Below are 23,792 nucleotides of genomic sequence, written 5' to 3'. Positions count from 1 at the left end.
CTCGGGGTGGTGTGGTGGCAGGGGACATAGGTCAGGGAAGAGTGGTACGTGATGACTTGGGATTAGGTTGAAGGGGATTCAGGTGGTTAGTGTCTTCATATTATATGGGAATGGGTTAATGGCTTGGGGTTGGGATTTTTCAGTTATTTTCGATGAACCCGAGGCTTCATAGCTTTTTAGCAATGGGGCAGGGTGGTCGTCAGGGAAAGGACATGGAAGAAGAAAAATGCGAAAGTAAAAAAGTTTCCTAATTTTTTAATTGAATTTCAATTTTTTTTTATTAAATCATTTATTCCATTTAAGAAAAAAAGTGGGCTCCACGCCATGTCATCATTTAACAAATTTCTTGATCAGCAGTCTAATAGCAGAACCACATTGCAACAATATACCGGTACGAGTGAAAGCCAAAGACCCAAACCACAACGGTGCAAAACGTAATTGACCCTTTCCACTTCTTATGTCAGCTATAGAAATGCAAGTAAATCTATTGCTCATGAAGACATTATCCGTAAAACTACAACTCGGCTGTTTCTATGTATGATAATATTGTTTTTACAGAGTACAAATTAAAGACAGGTGACTTTAATCCCGAATATTCTTGTTTTTGGTCAGTTACTCACAAATTCTGTATCCACTTGTTTTCTGACCTAAAAAAACATCTTATAACAAGAAGAATTTCAGTTTCGCTGTATTTCACAACTTCGAGAGATACAAGTTTAGAGCTCAGAGACCAAATGGTGCATGGACTACAATGAGGAAAAGAAGAAAACTCACCGTTGGCTATAGTTACAAGGGGGAAGGGGTTTGACAACTTCACAAGTTATATCCGATTTCATACCTGGTGGCCTTTTCCGAAAATTCTGCTCTTTACCCATCACTTATGAATGTATTTGCTGCCGCAAACTAACCAGAAGAATGTCTTAGAAAATCACTTCCCTCAGAAGCATCTCCAGAAGCCATTGCTATCAATCACATTTCTAGGATTTTCAGTTGATTTTTGGCTTTGGTCGTCTTGGCCTTAACACAAGATAGAGTACACCCAGAACAACTAAGAAAGCAGGAATTGTAGTCACATTAAACACCACATGTACTTTTCTCTCTCTTGTGCAGTGAATTGGGTGGAGAATGGCTATAGTTGTATTTACTTGATCAACAAAACTGCAACAGAAACGACATTCACAAATTAGCCAAAATTAGCATAAAAATAGACTTCCAACGGCTTGCCAAATATCCTGCTCAACGAGAGAAACATGAACAGAAAGAACAGGGAATACCAAAAAGCTTAAAACGGTTTACTAATATAAGAACCAAGAAGAATAGCAACAAAGCACACTTTTCTTTTTGTTCAGTCTCTCAAACTACCGTAAAACCCAAGAGCTGAAGCTAATAGTAAAAGAAACAAACAATGTATATCAAGCAACAGTGACAATCACACTAGACGATCTCAAAACAGCTTAACCAAATTAGGGCTTACGGGTAGGAAACATAAATTAACAAAGATGAGGATTACCAATAATCTCTTTTATTTATTTATTTTTAAGATCTGAGGATTATCAATACTTGAATCAAGAACTTACACAACCTGGCTTTGATACCCTATTAAATTACCACCGGTCCCAAAAGTTTAAGCTGACAGAAACTGAGAGCAATAATATATATAAAGCTAAATACCACATAGACCAAAAGCTTAGTCCCTAGAACCCAGGATGCCATTAGCCATCTTTTTCTCATATATTAAGAAGCAACTTGGCAGTGTTCAGCCCATCAAATTTGAACTAATTGACTCAGTTCAAAATAACCAACTTTCAATAAAGGGCTAGAACATTTTAGAACAATCTGTTCAGAAATAAGAAAAGAAACAATGCAGATAGGCTCATAAGCCTTTGCTCAAGTGGCATGGGATGGGTGGAGTGAGGGTAGAGGTCCTAGGTTCAAGTCTCCTTGTAATAAAAAGAGTTATAATGTGGATAGAGACGCTAGTAGTTTAATAGTTGATCCATATTTGTAACTGAACCATTAAAAAGCAAAAGGCCTTGGATAGCTAACCCTTTTGACGCATCTTCTAGGGTATATAGCAGTCTCATGGCGTCCACATACCGCAATTCTCCAGTAACAGTTGAAATCTGAAGACACCAACATATCCAATTGTAAATGACTCCAGAAAATGCTAAAGAGAATATGAGACTAGATTGTAAAGAACAGCACAAGGTGATAGATCAGTTTACTTACTCTTCTCCATAGACTAACAACATAATTGTACTTGTTAATTAGTTCACGCTCCTGAGACTGAACAAGTTTGAAGGTTTTTTCAGCTAGTTTCAGTCAAGTCTCCATTTGTATGTACTCAAGTTCCAATAACAATAACAATACAAATAACTCTGGAGCAACAGTTGATTGAACAACAATAAAATATTATGTACTTATCTATATGTGTGTGGATTAAAAAGGAAAATAATTGTCAACTTAATGGCAAGCTAAAAAGTTCTCATTTGGGTCCCTTGGACCAACAAGTATACTAACGATCTCTTTGGAACACAAAAAAGTTTGATTGCTATCACAGCCTCCCCCCTATAATCCCTTGTGTCCACATGATGGAAATTCGATTTACTGACCTAAGCTATGGTAGGTTCATAACGACCTGGCCTACATGAATCAACTCTATTATTATTACTATTCTTAACGACCTGGCTCCTCACCCAAAAGACAACTGTTATTAGAGCATCCAACCAAACGCCAATTGGCAATGGGTGGAGAGGCCATTTCTCGATGTGGGACAATACTCTAAACATATGGACACATCATATTGGGTGACGTGGAAGAGCACGTGTGGCCGATGGGCCAAACACGTGGATAGCCTGCTCTACTACCATGCTAGAATTGGAGCATCCAACCCAAAACCAATTGACTTGGTGGAGCTCTTTTAAAAATTAATGTAAGGCTTCCATTTCCCAGTGTGGGGACAATACTCTCAACACTAACCAAAATTTGTCAACTGGATTCCTTACACCTATACACCCAAAAATCTCCCCCATGCACAGCCAACGTAGGACTCATGATACTGCATTGACAAATTTCAATACATCATTGTGGATGACCACATTTCTGAGATTCCCAGAAAGTTGCCACTCCTAATTACCATTAACTGATTACATAAAACTAAAGACACAACATTAAATGAAATACTAAGTTTCAATAACTACAATACTAATAGGCAAGGATACTTGTACGCTCCATGACTAGAAGATGAATGGCTGAATTGACCATTTGTACTGACTCTTCCAGAGTTGTGATAATATAGCTCCGAGCAATTGTATCAGATTGAAATTGGGAAATGTTCCATCCTTGAGAAGTAATGGAATACGGGTTGCATCCGACTGACCACATCCAGTCCTGTCATGAAGCAGATAGTAGCTCAACTAAAAATAGACAGAAGATAAAAACAGTTGTGTGAAATCTCCAGGAATGCCAAAGTTTACACATTGGTGGGGGAGAGAGGGAGAAGGGGTTGGGGGGTGGGTGGGGAAGAGAGAGAGAGAGAGAGACATTGTGACAGAATTAAACAAACTATGCTATTTAACATGGATAAAAACGCATTAGACAGAACTTCAGGCAGATATAAGCAAATGCATACAAAATCTTTTTTTTCCCAACATCCAATATCAGCAAATGCATACAAAATCTTTTTTTTTCCCAACATCCAATATCATTTAATAGAATTTTCACTCGAGTCCTTAAGCCATCATTATCTAAAAAATTATAAGTAGATAATTCTTTCTAGTACAAAGCATTAGAAACTCTACACAATATTGTTAAAGTCATGGGGGTAATACAAATCCCCAGACTGCACTATTTTTATTTTATTTTTTGAATAGAAACTTTATAAATTCAAAGAGATAAACAAAGAAACAAACAAGTGGATAAGGAATCCACAAGAGCAAACGAGCACAACTAATCCCAGACTGCACTATAATTCTCAATGTTTTGCATCCATTATAAACGAGCACAACTAAATTCAGTGAATGTCAAGAGTAAACAGGGTTTTGAAATATGGTGTCCAGTTTCTCCCGCATGATCAACCCTAACTTGGAAAAAGAAAAAAAGTGTTTTTCCACATTCTAAATATGGCTTACCTCAATTGCAGTTTCATGGGCTTGACTGTAAGCAAGGTGGAGGGGAAGCAAACCAGCAAGATGTTCAGAAACCGCAGCCAACCCAGCTTTGATGGGCCTCCTGCATAAGGTAAGGGTTAACCATAGGATCTATAAGATTATACGCCAATCCTTTCTTGGGTAAAGTAGTGACTTCAAATCGGTTCAGAGTTCAAGCGTCATCTAAAGTAATCAGGCATACTACAACAGAAAAAGTACCAAATATTCTCTCGACTTACCGCATATTTTAAGAATGGGAACTTAGATGCAATTTTGTTGAAAAAGTAGTTGGTGAAAAGCACCAACAGGTTTGCAATTTGATGTTCCATTTTTCAGTTGTTTCAGTATATGCCAAAAATTTGTACAAACCCATTGAATTCAAGTAATAAAATACACTCCTAGCAAACTAAGGGCTCCCAAGCTAACTATTAGGCAAGCTATAAGCATTCAAAGTGCTTAAAGAAGCACAAGAAGTCCATCAAAAGAAAGCCAACTAAAACAACACAAGCAAAGCTACACTTAGAATAGAACAACCCAAACAAAACATAACAAGCAAGCCACACTTGGTACAAAGCTCCAGCCCAGTCTAATCACACTAAAGGGAACATCTCTAAAGTTTTTAGACGAAGACACCCACCAAACAAGACATCTAGTTTTGTCCTATAGAATCCAACAAGAAGGAATACTTAGTCAAACATTCCATTTAAAATCCAAGAAAATGGAATGTTTAATAAAATAACATTCCATTTTCTAGAGATTTTCCATACAAATCTGAGAAACGTTATCAGCAGGGCTGAATATTTAACCATCAGTAGACAAAAACATTATATGCCAGAAATACTAACCTCAAATCCCACAAAAGTGGCTGCCCGTTACATTGCAGATGGCTCTCCCAGGATGAAGGCTCTGACTGAACAACAATAACCATATCAGAAAGTGCCTTTGCCTGATAATGCTTGTCAACCAACAATGGTTCACCATGGATGAACCAAAATATTGGAACTTCTAGTGTAGACCGGCTATGGGCATGCTTCCCTACATAGTTTGTTGAAAAAGAATGCTTGTCAATTCCAGAACATCAAATGCATACATACAGAGGCACGCATTTAGTTATAGCTAATCCCAAGCGTTCGGCTCAATGCCCATGTATTGTAGTAAAAGGCAATGGTCCTAAGTTCAAGGTACACCAACCTCTTGGGGCCACCCTTAAGAGATTTTCCCAGCAATTAACGAGTGCATGTCAGAAGTTGGGAAAAGCATGTGCCCCAAGGATTAGTCAGTGCTCTAAGAGGACTGGATGCATCATGATACAAAAATTAAACATAGACTCAGATATAACAACTGGTTTGCTCAACCAATACAGTTTGTTCCCACCATTGTTCTACTAATCTACCCTCCTATGCAAGCGCCAATAAGCTTTTAGAAGAACAAAATTTCCTCAACAACATATCGCACATCATAATTCACCACTCGGAAAAAAAAAAATTGTTAATTTAAAATGTAACATATTTCTTTTAGAAGTTGCCATTTCAGCGTATGTCCAACCTATCCAGATCTCCTTTGGGATCTAAAGTTAGGATTCATCTTAGTTGCATTGAAACTGTATAGTCATCCACTGTATTTAAGAGGTTTCTAGCCTGTTTCATCATTTATACAGACTAACATGGGCTTCTCGCCCCACCTCCTTTCGGAAGAGCTAGCCGGTCAAGATACATGAACCCCAGACAGACAGAATCTTGGGTAAACATAAGAAAACCACTACAAGGTGTACCAGTTATACAAGAAAAAGGCAGGTGTGAAATGACTGACAAAAATTAAAACTGTAGGACTTAGGTTCTCTTAATGCATCTTTAGTGAAAACAGTCCCAGATAGTGTCAGAAAGGAGTTCATTTTAATGCAGCTTTTAACCTTTTAAAGAGCCATGATCATTCATTCTCTGCAACTGATACTGAACAATGGAGGAATCAAGATAGGATCGAACAGATTTCCTGTAAGTTCCATTAACAAGCAATAGAGGAACAGCTGCTGCTCTTCGTGCCACTGAAAAGGCCATTGCCAAAGCAGGATCCTCTGAAAGTGGTAACCTACAAATTTCTTTCACATTAATACAACTACGAAACACAACGAATTTACATGAAAGAAAGCAGAATACTTGATCATCGGAAAAAAAAAGAAGACAAAGTCCCAACATGAAATTCTGATTTTGAGTTTTAGCATACAAAAGAGAATACATAACATCAATAAAAAGGCGGATTACCCATCCAAGATTAGAAAAGTATCTGACTTTACCTAGAAATGTGATGTGAGACAAATTTTAAATTATTAATTTTGAGAAATAAAGAACCATGCTAGATACATACAAGTGCTGACTGAAAGCAGGTTTCTGAGAAGGTAGCAACAAAGAGGAGAGTCCATCCATTAGAGCCTTGAGATCCACAGGCAATTGTTTAATATGTCTAACTTTCTGCATTCATTAGTAGTTAGGTAAGGTGGTAAGGTGGTAAGATAACCATATGCATTAATTGTTGAAGCTTCTTTGAACTATACCCATACCTCCTGCGTGATGAAAAATAACTGAAATGATATCTTATCATAATAATGAAATGCACCATCTGCTATGGAAGGTGATATGATGTGTCTCATAGACCCCCACAAATTTGCACCTAAATGAGAAAGAAAAGTATCGCGTGCAACTGTGTAATTTTGAAACTCCTGCACAAGAACAAAAAATAAATGATGAAAGAAAATTGCTTTACATTTAGCGAAAAAAATAAATTGAAAATAAAGTGTTTCAATGATTCCAAGGCAAACTTAGTGTCGAAAGTAGAAATAACTGATTAGCAATAAACGTCAGCAGGAGGAAAAACCCCCCATAGCACACCCTCACTGATAAACCAAATGGCATACCTCCTGAGTATCACTGAACAAATTCCAATTCTCCATTCGCTTTAATGCCTCTAGAGCCTTTCTCTTATGACTTTCATCATATTCTTCACCTTCAAATGATTGGAGCTCATTTTTCAAATCCCTCATTCTCTCATCAAGTTCTGAAATCACCCAGATTAAAAGGAACATGAACTCTTTACTTTCGAGTGAAATAACAATCGTGCAACAAAACAACTCTCATAATACATGCAATGCAAACACCATTAGGTATGGTATATATGGGAGTACAGCCAAGCATGATTGTCAAGAAAAAGAAACATAAGAAAAATATTCATAATAATGTTACTCAAAAGAGTAAATGATAAATGTCTTATGACTTATGAGAAATATGAAAACGAATTTGACCTTCACAAATAATATAAAGAAAAAAACTTCAGGTTGTAAGAGAACTACATAAGTTCCAACTATCTCTCAATAAATAAATGAATGAAGAAACACAGTTACAGTCCAAAGAAGCGATCCTTTAGAAAAATGGGGCTACCTTCGCAAAGAGCCAGCTTTACTTTCCTTCCTTTGCAATGTTTGAAAGCAAAAAGCTCATATATATCAATCTCCGCAAGAAGAATATCAATGGCCTGATGATCTTTCTGCAAAGCTCACAAGCACCACAAATTAAATGGGAAAGAGTAAAACCCTAATACTTAAGTTCCCCTCCCCTTCCGCCTAAAAAGAAAAAAAGAAAAGAAAAAAAATCAAATGGTTGGTGCTCATAAATTCAAAAAACAAACAACAAATTCTTTAAGAATGCTGCATAGTTAGTTCTATATTTCCTTTGCTTTCTCCCACTTTCTCGCACATGTGAATTTGTTATTGTTTTAATACAAGAAACAAAATTCTTAATGAAAAGAAGAAAACTACAAGGTAGATGGACAAGGTCTACAAAGCAATCAGTCTTACTTTCAAGTTCCAATAAACAGAGCTCACATTACATCAACTCATATTCCCCCCAATCAAGATGAATTACACTATGTTGGATAGAGATGCCGATAGAAAGGCTAGAATTTAAATGTATCCAGAGTAAACCCACACCCTCTTTATCACAAATAAAACCCATTATTTACTTCCAAATAATCTGCAAAGAAGCCAACATTGGTAATAGCCTTTTTGTTGGCATCCACATAACTTTCCACCGGAAAGAAATAACAACTTCTAGGACAAAACACACCAAGTAATTGTCTTTGATAGGAAACAAAGACTTTCTTAAACGAGTTAGAAAGTACAAAGAACTAAAGAATTTTCTCTAAAGATCCTACAATCCCAACTTATCCTTCCTACAAAAGAAACTCCACAGCAAGCATAAAACAAACACTAATCTTCCTTTGTGTAATCTTTTAGAAGAAATTTATTTATTTAATTGGAATCAAACAATCAAATAGCTCTCCTAACTTCTTCTTTTCAAAAGGTGTATCAACCTAAGGCCTCATCCAAAACTCTACTCTGAAGCTGACTTCTGAATTTCTAGGCTTTCTTAATACCCAACGCATAATGTAGGATTCCGGAGTAACACCATCTCGCCTCCTTTATACCTTGGGCGTCCTCACTGAGAGAGTAACCATACATTTCAAACTTATATCAATGGACAAGGCTTTCTGATGGGATGCAGCCATTTACCTACCTAGGTACCCAGTAGTGGAGGTGAGGCGCCACCTTTTCCCCCATTGACACAGAGAACTGCCATTACAACCATGGCCCTTAACTCCTGCATATACAATGGTTGGGTAGGACTCCAATACCATTTGTAAGGACCCAAGGCCTCATCCAAAAGTGCTGAAGTTAGACTTCTAAAGTCCTATGCTTTTAATAAATAGCCTGGATCTTCAGTGCACATTGCTAATGAGGGATTCATAGGTATCACAAAAGGCCTCTCAAGCCACCTAGCCCTCTCTTCCTTATTGGGTAACACTCTCATCCCTCTAAACCCCAACCCACCTTGTTTGTGTACTGGAACAGCTACCACTTCCTTAGAACAGCACTAACTTTTTACTTTCGTTTGGGCCACGGCGGCCAGTGCTCCTAAGATCATAGAAGCAATGCTGCAGAAAAAGAAGATTTGTTGCAATGTAGCTCCATAGGAACCATAAATAGAAACACGTGAAATATTTGCAGAAATAGAAATTTTAGGCGCAATAGAAAGGAATGCTGTAACCGGGGTGGGTGAACCCTCATAGATATCAGGTGCCCACATATATAGAGTCAAAAGAGATGTGGAGTCCGAAGGGGAGGGGGTTTTCTTCGGGGCTCGAGAGTGGGAATAAATAGATAGGAGGGCCCCGCAATTTTTTAATTCGTTGCAGGGGAATTTAGTTTCTCTGATCCGTCTGTCGTTCCTCTGTAGCATGCGGTCGAACCTACTTTAAAGATCCTGCAGCCCCAAACGCTGCTATGGCCTTCTTGCCGTGAAAGTGAGGAGAGCTTAGAAGCAGCATAGCCTTGAACCAGGATTGAGAGTTTTTCTTCATCATCAGTAGCTTCTATACCCACCTAAGATGGAAAAGACAATGTTCGAACCCAAAATGGGGATCTTTGATCCTCCGCCCAATCTTGACTATAACTTTGGTAGTGACAGACTAGGGCACTAATGAAATGATGACTTTATCTTAATTAATACCTTCCCCTTTCTTTGGTAATGGCAGCTAAGAGCTAAGCGAGGAAGTCTCCCTAACTCTGCAATTTCTGATTCGATCGGGGATCCTTTTACTGGTATTGATCGGAATGCTGTGGAATAACTAAGTCACTTGCTTTAGCTGCCATAAGATATTGTAGGTGCTTAAATGACCGGGTGCCATAAGAGAGCATTACTTTCATATTCATATCGGGGAAAGTTGCGCAGGCAAGAACAGTGGCAAGAGGCTCTTTCTCTCCTTTTTCCCTTCTTTTCTATGGGGACGGCTAAAGCAGCAGAGAACCAATTGGCTGCGCCACTCTAAACCCCATCTCCTCATGTCTAGTATAAAAATTGTCGAAAAGACTAACTACCCCGCTTATTTTCCGTGCTTCTAATTTTAGAACTGTATGTAATATTACATAGGGTTATCCTAGCATTTGCATTCAGACCTGCACAGAATACTTGCTTGTTGATAACATAACGAACCTTGTGAAAATACCATCAATCCTCTATGCAAAAAGCACCATGATAAAGACAAATATAAGTCTAATTATGAGCCCAACCAAACGACATTACTGTGCAAGCTCGGGTAACCTATACAGCGCCTCCCTTCAATACCCATTTTTGCAGCATCACAAGAAGCAAACTAGGCACAGTACTGACAACATGACTTCAATATTTGTATTGAGAAAGGAAAAATAGTACAAAGAAAGATGAAAAGAATGTCAGCACTAGAAAAGAGAACTAAAAACTGGCTGCACAAGACAATCAAAACATTTTTCCCCCCGGCATGCAACACCCATTTTAAAGCATCACAACAAACAAACTAGGCACAAAAGCTTTATTTTAAACAAACAATATTTTTATTCCGAAGGGAAAACGGTACAAAGTAAGATATGAAGCTTAGAAAAGAAAACTAAAAACTAACTGCACAAGCAGAACATTCAAGACATTTCCCACCCCCAAATAAATAAATAAATCAAGAGATGACTAAAGGGAATGTTTCGAAAAATGCTTTTCCTTGAGCTTTTAATGAATTATCTTCAGGAAGATGATAATCTTAAAAGACTTATGAGTAGGACGGTTTTATCAAATGCTTTGACACAACAAGCACCCAAGGAGAAGCTGAAGACCTAACCCAGCCCAAAGTAATCCAGCATTATAGATAATGTAATAGATATTGTGTTCACATGGTATTTATGCTAGGTAATTAAGAAATCAATGTATGCATGATCTAGTAGATTATCTCATTGGCGGAGGTTTAATGAAACTGAACATATTGGATTCAGATCACCAACAGCAGCAACTAGTGTTTTGTAACAGAAAAGGATGAGTAATATATTGTAGGGTGCACAAAGAGCCACAAGAAGGTGATGATCCTCAAACTACTGCTAGCAAGTCTTGTTACTTGCCATTTACCAATAGCAGTACAATTCAATACGTCACCCACCATCTCTAACCTCTCTCTCCCTCCCTCCCTCCCTTCCTCTTCTTCTTCTTCTTCAACATCATCTGAGAGAATTGAACTGTGTGTTGGGGGGTTGAGGTTAGGAATTGAATTACTGTAGGTAGATGCATAATTACTAATGGAACTAAGTTGTCGGAGGATTGGATGGATATATAATGAGACGAGGATGTGAGATAGATTGCCAAAACAGTCAATGTTACACACCGCAAACAAGAATATCGCAACCAACAAGAAATTACAATTCCAAGGACACACCCACACCAGTCCAAGCAGCTGCAACAGCTGCGACCGTATTTCTTTGTGAACACGCTATGCAAACAAATATATAGGGAAAGAGCATAAGACCTATGATTACAATGTATAGATCCCACTATTGGCGAGTAGTGAAAGATAAAAAATCACCAAAATTTTCTCCTTTTAGTTCAAAAAACATGAACATACAATATAACAATCATCACCTTATACACATAATGAGATTTGAACATTGAACTGAAATTTGTTTTTACCAGAAAGCACATACATCACCAAATACGGCAAATTTTTCCTGAATAGCATCTTGTAAGCGATCTTCTGCTTCATCTTCTGAAATTTCTGCACATCATAGAGAAAATTTAAACCAGCTAAGGCAAGAACTTTTGTAAAGAGTTGGAAAATATCTGGTCGAGAATTAAAATAAAGTTAATGCTTATAGGACAAAAATGTTTCCCTAATCCTCAACTAATGAAATAAAGTTTATATGTATGCATGTAGAAAAATGCTCAAGAGTAGGTGGAGTGGTTATGGGATAGGGTGCAATTTTGGGCATCTTAGTCGGCATCTGTACGTTTTTATTTTGTCAGATTGGAATGCATTTTCTTTTTCTGTTATTTTGTCAGATTTTTTTTTCTTTCTAAAAGAAACAAATTGTATTAAGAAGGGGTATCTGTTTTGTACATCTTTGGAATCCTGTTTTTGTTTTGTTGTTTTCCCCAAGGATTGAGGTGCTGACGCAGTTTGCACGTTTAGTTTTCTTTTAGAAGTGGACTCCTCATTCACTTTTGGTGTACTGTTTCGTTTTTTATAAACATTCACATTTCTTATCCCAACAAAACAAGAAGATCAAATGGACTTTTTCTAGGGGACCCTTACTAAATGTAATTCATCCAAACAAAATAATGTATAAACACTGTGTTCATCTATTTATTAATAACAATGTGATGACTAAATGGTTTCTTTTTTCTTTTTTGACAAGATGACTAAATGGTTTCTGATTTGGCTCCATTTTTTGTGGAAATAATGATGCCTGAATAGGAACCTAAAGGGCAATTCAGATCATTGAACCAGGATGATCACACAATATTGTTCTTTCTTTTCTTGAAAAGTGAGCATCCACTCGCAAGGATTTTGTTAGAAACATAAAATTTTGAATGTACATATAAAAACAATATGATCGCTAAAGGACAATATCATTTTTCCCACAACATTTTAGCATCAAGCTTGCGCTAGCACCAGTAAATAACAGCACATCCAAGTCAAACATTGCCACATGATCAGTGAAGTTTATAATTGAATAATCACTGGTGAAAGATGTTGCAGTACCTGAAACTGCACCAATTGTTTTTTGCACATTGGGAGAACTTAGTTCTGTCCGAACACCTTCCCCACCAACAGCTGGTCCCCATGAGAAAGGGCCTGCACTTAAATCAATAAACGCCCACCTAATCCAGAATATTTTACTAACAAGGATCAGTATAACAAAGGGTGTGTGTATACCAGAGTTCATATATGTATGTGTATGTGAGCATCTGGGAATGCATGAGAGAGAGAGAGAGAGAGAGAGAGAGATTCACCTCTCCTTTCCAATCCATGTATCTGTAAGGCATTCAGCACGAAGATTGTTGAATTCCCCAGATTTTAGTTCCTTACTGAAAAGAAGCTTCATATCTTCATTCTTCCCTTTCAGTAACTAAAATATAGTAATAATTCTCGTTATATGAAAAAAAGAAACAATTAAAACATTTAGTTAAAATATTTATCTCTCAGAGTTTTGGTTTTATATTACTCAATTTGTCTATATACTCATAAGATCAGACAAGGTTTGTATACCTGTAAAACTTTGTTCTGCACGATATCCACAGTTTCCTTCCCTTGGTACAACTTCTCCACATTATTCAAAGCATCTTGGCATGCATTGTACCATTCCACCTGAAAATTAGATGTGCCATCATAGCCTTTAAATTACATGAGCAAGCTGAAGCTAAAAAAAAATAAAAAAAAATAAAAAGACAAGCTAGTAAAAATTCAGCATCATATTTTATTGAAGCAATACAAACCATTGGGCTATTTGTAGAACTAAAGTGCCCACCAGCCCTTGTAGCGAGCAATGATGAAAATATCAGTAATTTAGATTTAAAGACACGTGACATGCACGGTAAATAGTGCACGGCTGATAAGTATCAAATTAAAACTTGAACTATTTAATTCATAGGAGCATCTTTATTCAGCGAATACTTAGTAGACGATATTTCATCTCGATCCAAATAATAGCAAACTTCTTTTACTATCATTTGATCAACATCAAATTTAAAGTTACTAACAAGAAAAAGGTATTTCTGACAAGGTGTTAGTTGGAATGGTAAAACCCATGGTTTGCTCCCATGTGGCCTGAGGTTCGAAACCCCCAAAGGTACCTACCTAGCTCTTTCGTAGTGGTTTCTGCCTCCTAAAGATTGTAGGGTTCAGTGGGGGGTCCCAGTTTCAAAGCTGTGTCCGCTTTGCAGATTGGTGGATTTCTGGGTATCCAAAACAAAAGGTATTGTTCCTATAAATCTCCCAAATGTTTAGGGAGATATTATTTTAGTACTTGTGAATAACAATATCACTATCTTTTTACTGTCGAAACCAATACTCAGAAAATTTGGGGTTACATCTTCAAAAATTGTAGCATGTTCTTCCCTTTACCTCAAAGTGTGCAATCTTCCCTTTTCACTACTGTTATTAGATCAATATATCCTCAAGTTCTGATTGTTTCAGTAGTAAAAAGTTAAAGAAAGAAAAATATTATTTTCTTTTCCAGTCAGGAAAACTACAACAAATATCACTATTTTCATGAATATGACCGGGAGGTGTGTTTGTGTGTATGTGTGTTAGAGAGAGAGAGAGAGAGAGAGAGAGAGAGAGAGAGAGAGAGAGAGAGAGAGAGAGAGAGAGAGAGAGAGAGAGAAATAACCGTATCAGTGTCTTCAGTTACAGACCAGGCAAACTTTGCCATTGGATGCTTCTCGTACAAAGGTCTCTTAATTTTATCAAGAGCTACAAAATTCAATTTTTCAACAACCTTGTTTTAGGAAGAAATAAAAAACAATATACAGATTTTTTTTTATAAAAATGTTCTTCAAAGCTCCTGAGTGGAAAAAAAAGAACATGCAAAAACTAAAACTGAAATATCTCCTCAAATAAAGTGGGGAAAAGAAAAGAGAAGAATTTAGAACAAAGGTTTATCATACCAAGAACAGTTTCTGGAATGCTTCCCGACTGAAGAATTTTGGTTTGCAAATTCTTGTTCTACAAAATAAAAAATATATCAATGCATCCCCTTTAAATATTAAGAGATGAACAGACAAGACAAAATAAAATGGTCACAAACTATGAGCATGAATAAACTACTAGACATGTTAGAAGAATGACAGTAGGAACATAAAGCCCAGAAATTGAATAAAAACAAACCTCTTTGAGAAATTTTATTTCTGATTCTGATAAACCTCTCCTGCAAAAGACAAAAATAAAATTGAGAACACCAAGCTAACAGCGTTCTAAAGTTAATAGAAGATATGAACAAAGAGATAATGAGACAATATTGAAAACATATACAAACCAAACATAACATGATATCAGGTTTTTCCAAACTGCAACATAATGTCAGTACTGTAAAAGATTTAGCACTGAGATGTAGCTCCATTAAATAAGGATTTGTCCCAGGTAAGAATCAACATGTAGCTCAATCTATTTTGTGGATTAAGTGTTGGTCCAAGCAATTGAAAAGCTTTTTTCTATTCGGTTATTCAGTATGGACTCAATGTCGTAATATATATATATATATATATCAAATTAATTGATATTAGGAAGAATCTAAGAAGATGAAAAAGGGTTAAAGGAGGCATGCTGATCACCACAAAGCTTAGGATCCTGAGATTGAAAATTTCTTTCAAAAGGAAATTACGTATCTAGTATCGAGAATAAGGGAGACGTGTGGCACACGCATACCATGGGAGATGCTTAGCCACATCTGAACCCATGGTTGAAGAATGAGGCAATCAAGGAAGTCTTCCTCCTGAACTAGATTAAAAGTCCAAAGACCTTCGCTTTCTTTCCTTTTCGATACAAACAAAGGGAAGATGATAGTAACTGCTTAAGAGATTAAATCTTGGACAACAAACAAGCTACTGCAAGGCACCATACCTCCGTAAATGCAAATTTCATTAGAAAAGGGTATATCATTCTCACTTACTTTGGGAATGATATCTTTCTCTTCAGTTTGCATTAATATTGGAAATAAAATGGTAACTGTAATCATTACGTCAGTTCTTATAAAGCAAATTAATCCACTAATTACAATATGAAGCAGATGCTGTGTTTCAGTCTATAATCATTTTAATGTTTGATTGAGCCTATACAAATTCCTCTGTTGCACAAATAAATTGCCCATCAATATGTCCTGGTATCTAAACTATCTCTATCTCATATTGAAGCGCTTCATGGAAACTTTATGTTAGTCATCAAGAAGACCTCATGTATAAGATGTGGAATTCAATCTACCATAATTCCTAATATACACACCGGTAACCATATTTAGCTCTTTTTGAGTCGTGCTTGGGATTCAAGATGAAAACGTTATACGCATTTTCAAGTTCAAGATATCCAACAAGGCTAGTGAAAAGAACATCCATCATGTCCACATCTACTTGCCACAGAGCATCCCCGTCATCCCTGTACACAATAAAATGAATCGATGACTGAAAGCAGCAACAAGGAGAAAACTCAAACATGCAACACCAAGCATGCTAGTTAAACACAAACAATTGAACTCAGAAACAATAAAAGAATATACCCAAATATGCAAGTTAACAACAACAAAAAATGCTTCTACTACCACCCCTAATACGCTCCTATGAAATTGTCCCAAAGGAGCTTGAGATATAACCTGGGAAAAAAAATAACAGGGCCGGTCAGTGCCCTGCATGGGGTTTAGGGTTCAGGTTTAATGGTATTCTGGAAAATTAGTGGGTACGTTGAAAACATCTATTTTAATTTTCAATTTTTTGGACGAAGTTTACACATAGAGATTGAAGAGTTTTCTGCCCTCATGACAGTTTGGAGAATATTCAGGTTTCAGCACATAATCCCAGACAGGAGGAAATGGAAACTGGATTCATGCCAGGGTTCTCTTGTAGGACCTATTTTAATTTTCTGTGTAATAAGCAATCTTCTACTGTTTTCCAGCCTGCTAAAATGTCAGGAAGACTAATGTTTCTCCTAAGATACATGTTTTAGTTTGGATAACACTTGCAATTTGGTACCAAGAAGAAGAACCAATCTTACTGTCTCCTCACTGGTTCATTTTGTGCAAAAAAAAAAAAGAGAGAGAAAAAAATGGGCAGAATCTGGAGCTCACTTGCTGATTGTCCTTATTCTCTGGGGCTGTGTTGGTGGTTGGTTGAGGCTATAGGGGTTAGCTAGGCTATTCCTCAGCCACCCTCAAAGATTTTTTGTAAAAAATATACATCTTCTGGAATTGTTTAGTGCTAGCTGTTTTTTGGGTAATTTGGTTGGGGAGAGATAGAACAATTTTAAGAATTATAGTGGAGATGGAAGAGAAAAATTGGGAAAAAGTCAGATTTTGGGAATCCTTATGGGTTTCGCATGAAAAACATCAAAACTAAATTACTCTCAATCTGAAATTGAGGTACAAGGATAGCTTTATTAGTGCCCCGAGGAACAAGGTTCAGACTTGGAGTTGTTTAAACCTTAACAAAAACAGATTATGATCCCGAAGCATCATATGCAGTTCACTGAAAACAACTTGAGGAGCAACCATGTGGCATATCTATAGATTACACATGAAGGTGTGACTATATTCAAGCAATTGGAGGCCTTAAGGAAGAACGAAAACATCAGTGCCAGTGGGAATTTCAGTTGTCCAACTTTAGGGGAATACTGGTGGAAATAACAGTAAAAAAATACGAAAATACACAAATTTGCTTTAAATATGGAATTTTAAGCTTTATAAAGTAGTAGACCTAAATGACATAAGAATGAAAAGAGTGATATTAGATTTATATGACATGTTTTTCAATGCGCATGAAATAGTTTTACATAAATTTAATTTGACTTGATTATATAATATGTATAGCTTTGATTTAAGAAATATTTACACACACACACACACACACACACATATATATAGAATTATCAAAACAATTGTAAACTGTGGTATTGGGGACATGATGATGCTAATTATCTGGGTTGTGTACGTGGAAAGGAATAGAAGGGTCGTTGATGATATCAAGGCTGAGGAGGTGGAGCATCCAGGGAAAAAGGTTCATTTTGGAGCTTATTTAAGGGCATCTGTATCATCGAAATTCAGGGATCTTCCTGTTTCCTGAGATTTCTTTCTTCTCTTTGTTTTTTCTTTTTTTTGTTGATTGGTTGTTGCATATGTAATGAATAAATCACAGGATTTATATTGGTGGAAATCTTGTGTATTTCCACCAGAATTCGGAGGAAATGCCGAATAGTGAAGTCTCAGCGACAGGGTGGAAGGGAACTCCTTCCAGCCTAGTTCCAATGTCAGCATGGTTGAAATACTAAGCCAACAATTTAAACCTTGGCTATAAGAACAAAATGTGATAGGAAGATTGATGGAAGAAGCCCGATCCTTTTCTATCACTCAATTCAAGCAGCCAAATGTATGAGTGAAAAGAATCTGATATAGGATGAAATTACCTGTTACCATATGAGTCATCCTTGCGAGAGAAAACATTTATGGCTTTCTCAAATATCGAAGTAACCTTTTCTCCCATTTGTATTGCATGAACAGAAAAACTACAAGAACATTCATCATCATATAACAACAACAATTATGATTCATAATCTTCCTAATAAACAGATAAAAGTACAAAGAACTATTACTTGTAGTTTATGTGACTGACAATGGGAAGATGGTGTCGTTGCTCTTTATCTACACTAATCCTGTAAAACGGGGTTAGGACTTCTCCAATTTGAGGAACGCGTGTATGTTCAAAGGTATGATCAATTTTTGTGAACCAGCGCTCAAGTTCTTCAGGGTGAAGCTTGAATTCTGAAAGTAGATTTACAAGAAGAACCATTAAGAAACAACCACCCCTTTAATAAACGAAAAAACTGAAAACATGAAAGAACAAAATGAACACCAGATTTGTATACCTTGGTTTCCTTTCCCATCAAATCCAATAAAAATGAAGTTCACAGGCACTGGGAGGTACATAGAATCAACTTCCAGAAGCTTGAGATAATTTGCAATATTGCCTGGAAGAAGATAAAAAGAGATTGGAATCAGCACTGCTCATATACAATTAATGGATGAAAATATATTTTCTTTGTTGTTGAGTCATTGACCAAACCAGGATTGAAATAGTAAGGAAACAATAACTTTATGTGCTTAGGCCGAAGGAATTGGGATACGAAGAACCCGATGACTTGAGGACACATGCAACAAACAGCAATGTGGATGTTACCCCCAAATTAATGACAACTTTTACTTGATGTAATGGTGCTTAATTCAGCAGTATAGTCACCTTTCAGAAAAAAGGTCAGATAATCATCACTCCCACATTAAACAGTTGGTTTTATAAAACCATAAACCCAACTGCCCATCATCAAATGTCATTCCCCTTAGAGACATCTGAATCCAATTGCTCAAGCATAGAATAGAATCCAATTGCTCAAGCATAGAATTGTGTACTAAAAGCAACACCAATCAATTATTGCATCACTTGGCACCTAACTATAAACAAGAGTAAATGAAACTAAACTCTTTATTAACCAATACAAAGCACTGACTCTGCCACCGACAGATAAGTTTCATTATTTATAAAAGTAAAAAACACAGAAGATGCCTTCTCTTCGAATCCAGGGCCCATAAACCATAAAAAAATCATTTCTTCCGTTTCCTCTGCCCTCAAAGCTACCATTAAATAACTGTAGAACCAGTATACAAATGAAAAATCTGCAAACTTGGGACATAAAGAGAGTCTGGACTTTAAAACCAAATCCAATGAAAATCTCATTCGATGTTAATTTCACCAGAATGCTAAGGTGCTGGCTGTTCTCCATGATTCCAATCACGATACCTTTTCTTTCTTTTTTTTTCTCTTTTTTGAAAAGTAGAAATTTTATTTGATAAAAAAAGCATACAGAAAGTGGACAAGTTATCCACCAAAAACAGAAAGAAACAAGAAACTAGTACAGAGATCTACAACTATGAGGGAAAAAAATAACCAATCCTAATCAAGACACTGCAGCCTTCCAATCAAGAAAAATGGTTGAAAGGGATGTATTCCTAAAAATAGGAGAAACAGAAGCCCAGAGCGCTGCCCAGTACTTTTCCTTTTCTCACATCTCCTCCACTTCCGCCCCCTTGGCATCTAATATAATAACTAGTTTTCTTACAAATATAAAATAATAATAATAATAAACAATGAACCATCTTCTAGAGGTGTTATCAGAATTCGTTTTGTAATGTTTAACAAAATTTCCCAATGAATAATGACACTGTATCCAGAAACTTTGTTAAAAAAACCAGTAAAGAAGTTTTCTAATGACTACCTGCATTTGTGTAGTTGAGAACACCCATTTTTCCGGGGCTGGAAGATTCCAAATCATCAAAATCTGAACATTAACCAAAATTATGACATTAAAGGAAATAAAGCAATCCGTTCCTCCGCATATATGAACGGAAGGTACATTAAATGAAGGGAAACATGCAGCCATACCACCACGTATAACAGCCTCACTCCAAAACCTACTCTTCTCTTTAAGGTTAAATAAAGAGAAGACTGATGACCTGCTGCTTTTTCCAGAGGGAGATCCAGCTGATGTAGTTGCCAAGAACTGATAAAAATTACGCCAGCAATCAGGATAACATGCTGTAGAAGTTTTCATCGCAAAATCAAATCTATCACAGATATAATCTCATCCTTGAGGAGTCAAAAGAAAGAGAGCATAAATTCAAATCAATGAAAACAATATTTAATCTAAGAATCTTTCAACAAGAAAAAGACAGCATAAATGTTTAGCAATACTCTTAGCTGTAAGTTTGTATGAGCATGTCCTAAGCATTGACCATCCGACCAATGCATTAGCAATTTGACATCTAAAAACTGTAAGTCCATCACAACCAACTATAGATTTTGCTTTCTCCGCACTACTCTATAAATTGAAGTTCGTGCATCTTCCGGATGACACTAATTAGGCTGCTGGGCATTTCTCTTCCTATTATTTTCTTCTTTGTTATATTTGGTCAGAGGAATGTTGAGTATTTCAAATAGAAAATTTCTTTCTTTCTCCTTCTTTCATTTTAGGGTTTAGGGTTTAAGTTCAGTAAATCAGTAATACATATCAAGCCTTTAAGCATCTACATGTTCCATCAAATTATTTCCTGATACTTGATTTAATAAATCACAACAAGACAAACAAAAGAAAATACATATAGAGTGAGGAGCAGTTGGGATGTAGAGCGAGAGAGAGGACTGACCAGTAAAAAAATGGAAATAATGAAGAAAGGCAGAGGAAACAATCCCCGACGAAGACGAAGACGAAAACGAAGACGGTTATCATGATCCATCCCTTCGTTTCCAAAGAGCGGAATAGAATTACGGCTACCGTCACCAAACAGATTTGCTAGTTCCCGAGAAAATGCCCACAGAGACAAACCAAAGAAATAACAAATAGAGGAAAAAATGTCTCTCAGACCACGTCAAACGCGTTGATGTGGAGCTGACATGTCTCTTCAGTTTTGACTCACCCAGTGCTCCTGCATTATTTGAATTTCGGTTTTGCCCTTTCTATACTATAATTGTCAATTTATTCTCTAAATTTTATTTTATTTAGATAAATTAAGGATTTTTTAAAAACAAAAAGACGCAAATGACCCACTAATGTAGTAGTTTGGAGCAATTGCTCTTCCACTCAAGGTCGGTTCGAATCCTAGCGTCCATGTTGTGTGTGTGAATTTAGTGTATTATGGTCTCCCTCAATAGAAAAGGTCCTTAAAAAAAACTTAAAATTACAAATTACATAGAATTCTAAAATGATGGAATTTAGATTTCTTTCGACAGAAATTGAAAATTTCAATATTTGGATAGTTCATGTAAATTGTAAATGACATTAAATATTTCGAAAGAACAAAAAAACTGTAAGTGCCTTAACCATCTGAAATTGTTTGTCATTTTCTATCAGCCAAGCACATGCTTTGAGTTGGTTCATTTTCACTAAGACCTGGTACTGCTTGTACTTCAGCATATACCTCTGTTGGATCAAGGTTCTTAATATCAGCACAGATAAACTCTTCAAATGATAAAGCCATTCTAGCAATCGAATCAGCAATAACATCTTTGACAACACCTCTTTTCTTTGTAGGAAGAATATGAGAAGAATTTGATGCATGATTTCTTCTCTTTTGACCATTTGTTGATGTTGGTGAAATATCATCAATAACATGAATATCTTCTAATATGTATCACCATCCAAATCAACATGATCAATTTCATTAGTAGGAGTCATAACCTCAGTTGCATTTGCACCTGTTTCAGCACCCTCTCCAATAGCTCTATCTTTGCCACACAAATCTACCATATCATCCCAATTTTTTATAACTTTAAATTGAAAACCTATAGCATCGTCATGAGACTACCAAACAAATAATCAAAGTCAAATAAGAATCTTATAAGTATTTTTTTAAAACAGAAAGAAAAAAAAAAGCACATAATTAAAAAAAATAGCTTTGAATATATTTACCTTCACGTATTCTTCCCAAACATGATCTTCATCTATACTTATCATCTTTTTTTGTTGAATCCCAACTAAATCTACTTTGACTTAATATGTCACTCAGTACTCCACAGAACTTTTTCCATGACTTAACACGATATGATATTATCAACACTTATCTGGAGATTAAATTGTGCAGCTAATATACTTGCAATATATTGTAAGCAACTGCCTCCCATCCGCCATCTCCTTTGTGACCGTGCACCTTGAGAAGTATAGCAACTACCTTTGTTTCGATTGAACGGTAATAGTCAAAATCAATGACTACATATTTCAAGTTGTGAGCATTATTTTCAAAAATATTACTACAGATTCTTCAATTGAAATATTTCTTGTTCGAACCAACCCACCATTTTCTTCTAAAATTCTAGATAACTTTTTGTATGCACATTTGCTATTTTGGAATTGATCAATACAATCAACTTCTTTTCCATTGTACATACGGCTCAAATAAGACCGTCTTTCTTCATCCCAATCATGTTAAGGCTCTTTAACATGAAAATTATCATAATACCATTGTACTAGCGTAACCATAAAAGAGATCATTGTACAAACAACAATTTTCCTTCTCTTCACTATAGCACGCTTCTGTCTTAACCTCGTTAACATGTTATCAACATTAACAGTAGCCATACCTGTTTATATGTGTGAATTAATATTACTTTCCAATTTAGTTGTAACTCACAACATGACATGAAAAACCAAAATAACAGACTAATAGTTGTAACAATAAGAGAAAACTAGAAAATTAAGCATATAGAAAGTAGAGAAGACAAAAGCATCACACAAAGAAGGTATGTATGGTTATGGTATAACATAGTTACCCTGTGTAATAACCCAAACCTTAATTAATTTTTAATTATTAAATTATTAGAGAAAAATACAATTTTGGCCATAGAATATTTTATTAGGTAAAAAGTTGACTTTTTGACAGGGAAGGAATTTGGAAATTTCACTTGCACCGTTGCGTAGAGCGCGACGAAACTAGTCTGTAGACACATAGTTGGCTCAAATCCGAGCTGGATTGAAGAAAGTACGATCAAATTACGTCGAGGGGCAAAATGGTAATTTTCCACGTCAGATTTTTAAAAAACCTCTCTCTCTCTCTCTCTCTCTCTCTCTCTCTCTCTCTCTCTCTCTCTCTCTCTCTCTCTCTCTATCTCCCCCTGCGATACCCTTCCCCCATGGTTTTCCCGACCGCCTCCCTCCTTCCAGTCATTGCCACACTCCACCTCTGACCGCCAGACCGGACCTGAAACCACCGGCCAGCTCCCGCTGTCACAGCCCGGCCTCCCTGCCGCCAGCAGCCATCGAATCCCATCGGAAATCGCTGTGAAAACAGCCGGATTTTGGCAAATTTTGCGTTGCAGGTTTCTCCCTTCTCCGGCCACCAATCCAGTCGTGTGAGGTATGTTTTTCCACCTATTTTTTTGTGCTTTAGCTGATGGTTGGGTAGGATTTGAGAAATTTGTAGCTTAGGTGGGTTAATTTTCACCCAAAGTTTGGCCGATTTTGGAAGCTCGATTTCGGCCACTTCCACTTGTTTTTCGGGGTAGGTCC

The 23,792-nt window shown here is 36.5% G+C and overlaps 1 protein-coding gene and 1 pseudogene across 2 annotated transcripts; both read right to left on the bottom strand.

The window, feature by feature from the left end:
* Nucleotides 1-502: 502 nt before the first annotated feature.
* Nucleotides 503-21,155, bottom strand: LOC110756496 (uncharacterized). Of its 2 annotated transcripts, none has more exons than XM_021957935.2 (25): nt 20,938-21,155; nt 20,177-20,294; nt 20,010-20,072; nt 18,609-18,710; nt 18,336-18,504; nt 18,150-18,248; nt 15,984-16,133; nt 14,874-14,913; nt 14,654-14,711; nt 14,377-14,459; nt 13,254-13,352; nt 12,998-13,113; nt 12,747-12,865; nt 11,689-11,759; nt 7,577-7,682; nt 7,057-7,196; nt 6,703-6,861; nt 6,510-6,613; nt 6,058-6,233; nt 4,994-5,183; nt 4,131-4,230; nt 3,222-3,390; nt 2,230-2,312; nt 2,047-2,123; nt 503-1,158 (listed from the first exon to the last, which is right to left on the bottom strand). In XM_021957935.2, the coding sequence occupies exons 1-25, from the start codon at nt 21,025-21,027 to the stop codon at nt 987-989; spliced, it is 2,853 nt and encodes a 950-aa protein (XP_021813627.1). In that variant the 5' UTR covers nt 21,028-21,155; the 3' UTR covers nt 503-986. The 2 variants fall into 2 exon arrangements, with proteins under 2 accessions (XP_021813627.1, XP_088111482.1); XM_088255356.1 differs by having other exon boundaries at nt 20,177-20,329; nt 20,938-21,111.
* A 414-nt stretch (nt 21,156-21,569) lies between these two features.
* LOC148297092 (uncharacterized) lies at nt 21,570-22,865 on the bottom strand (annotated as a pseudogene).
* Nucleotides 22,866-23,792: the final 927 nt, after the last annotated feature.

Source organism: Prunus avium, chromosome 1 (genome assembly GCF_965620075.1).
Source record: "Prunus avium chromosome 1, drPruAviu1.hap1.1, whole genome shotgun sequence".
NCBI classification, from domain to species: Eukaryota; Viridiplantae; Streptophyta; class Magnoliopsida; order Rosales; family Rosaceae; genus Prunus; species Prunus avium.
Note: the sequence above shows the minus strand (reverse complement) of the source record. Positions and strands in the feature narration are given on the sequence as shown.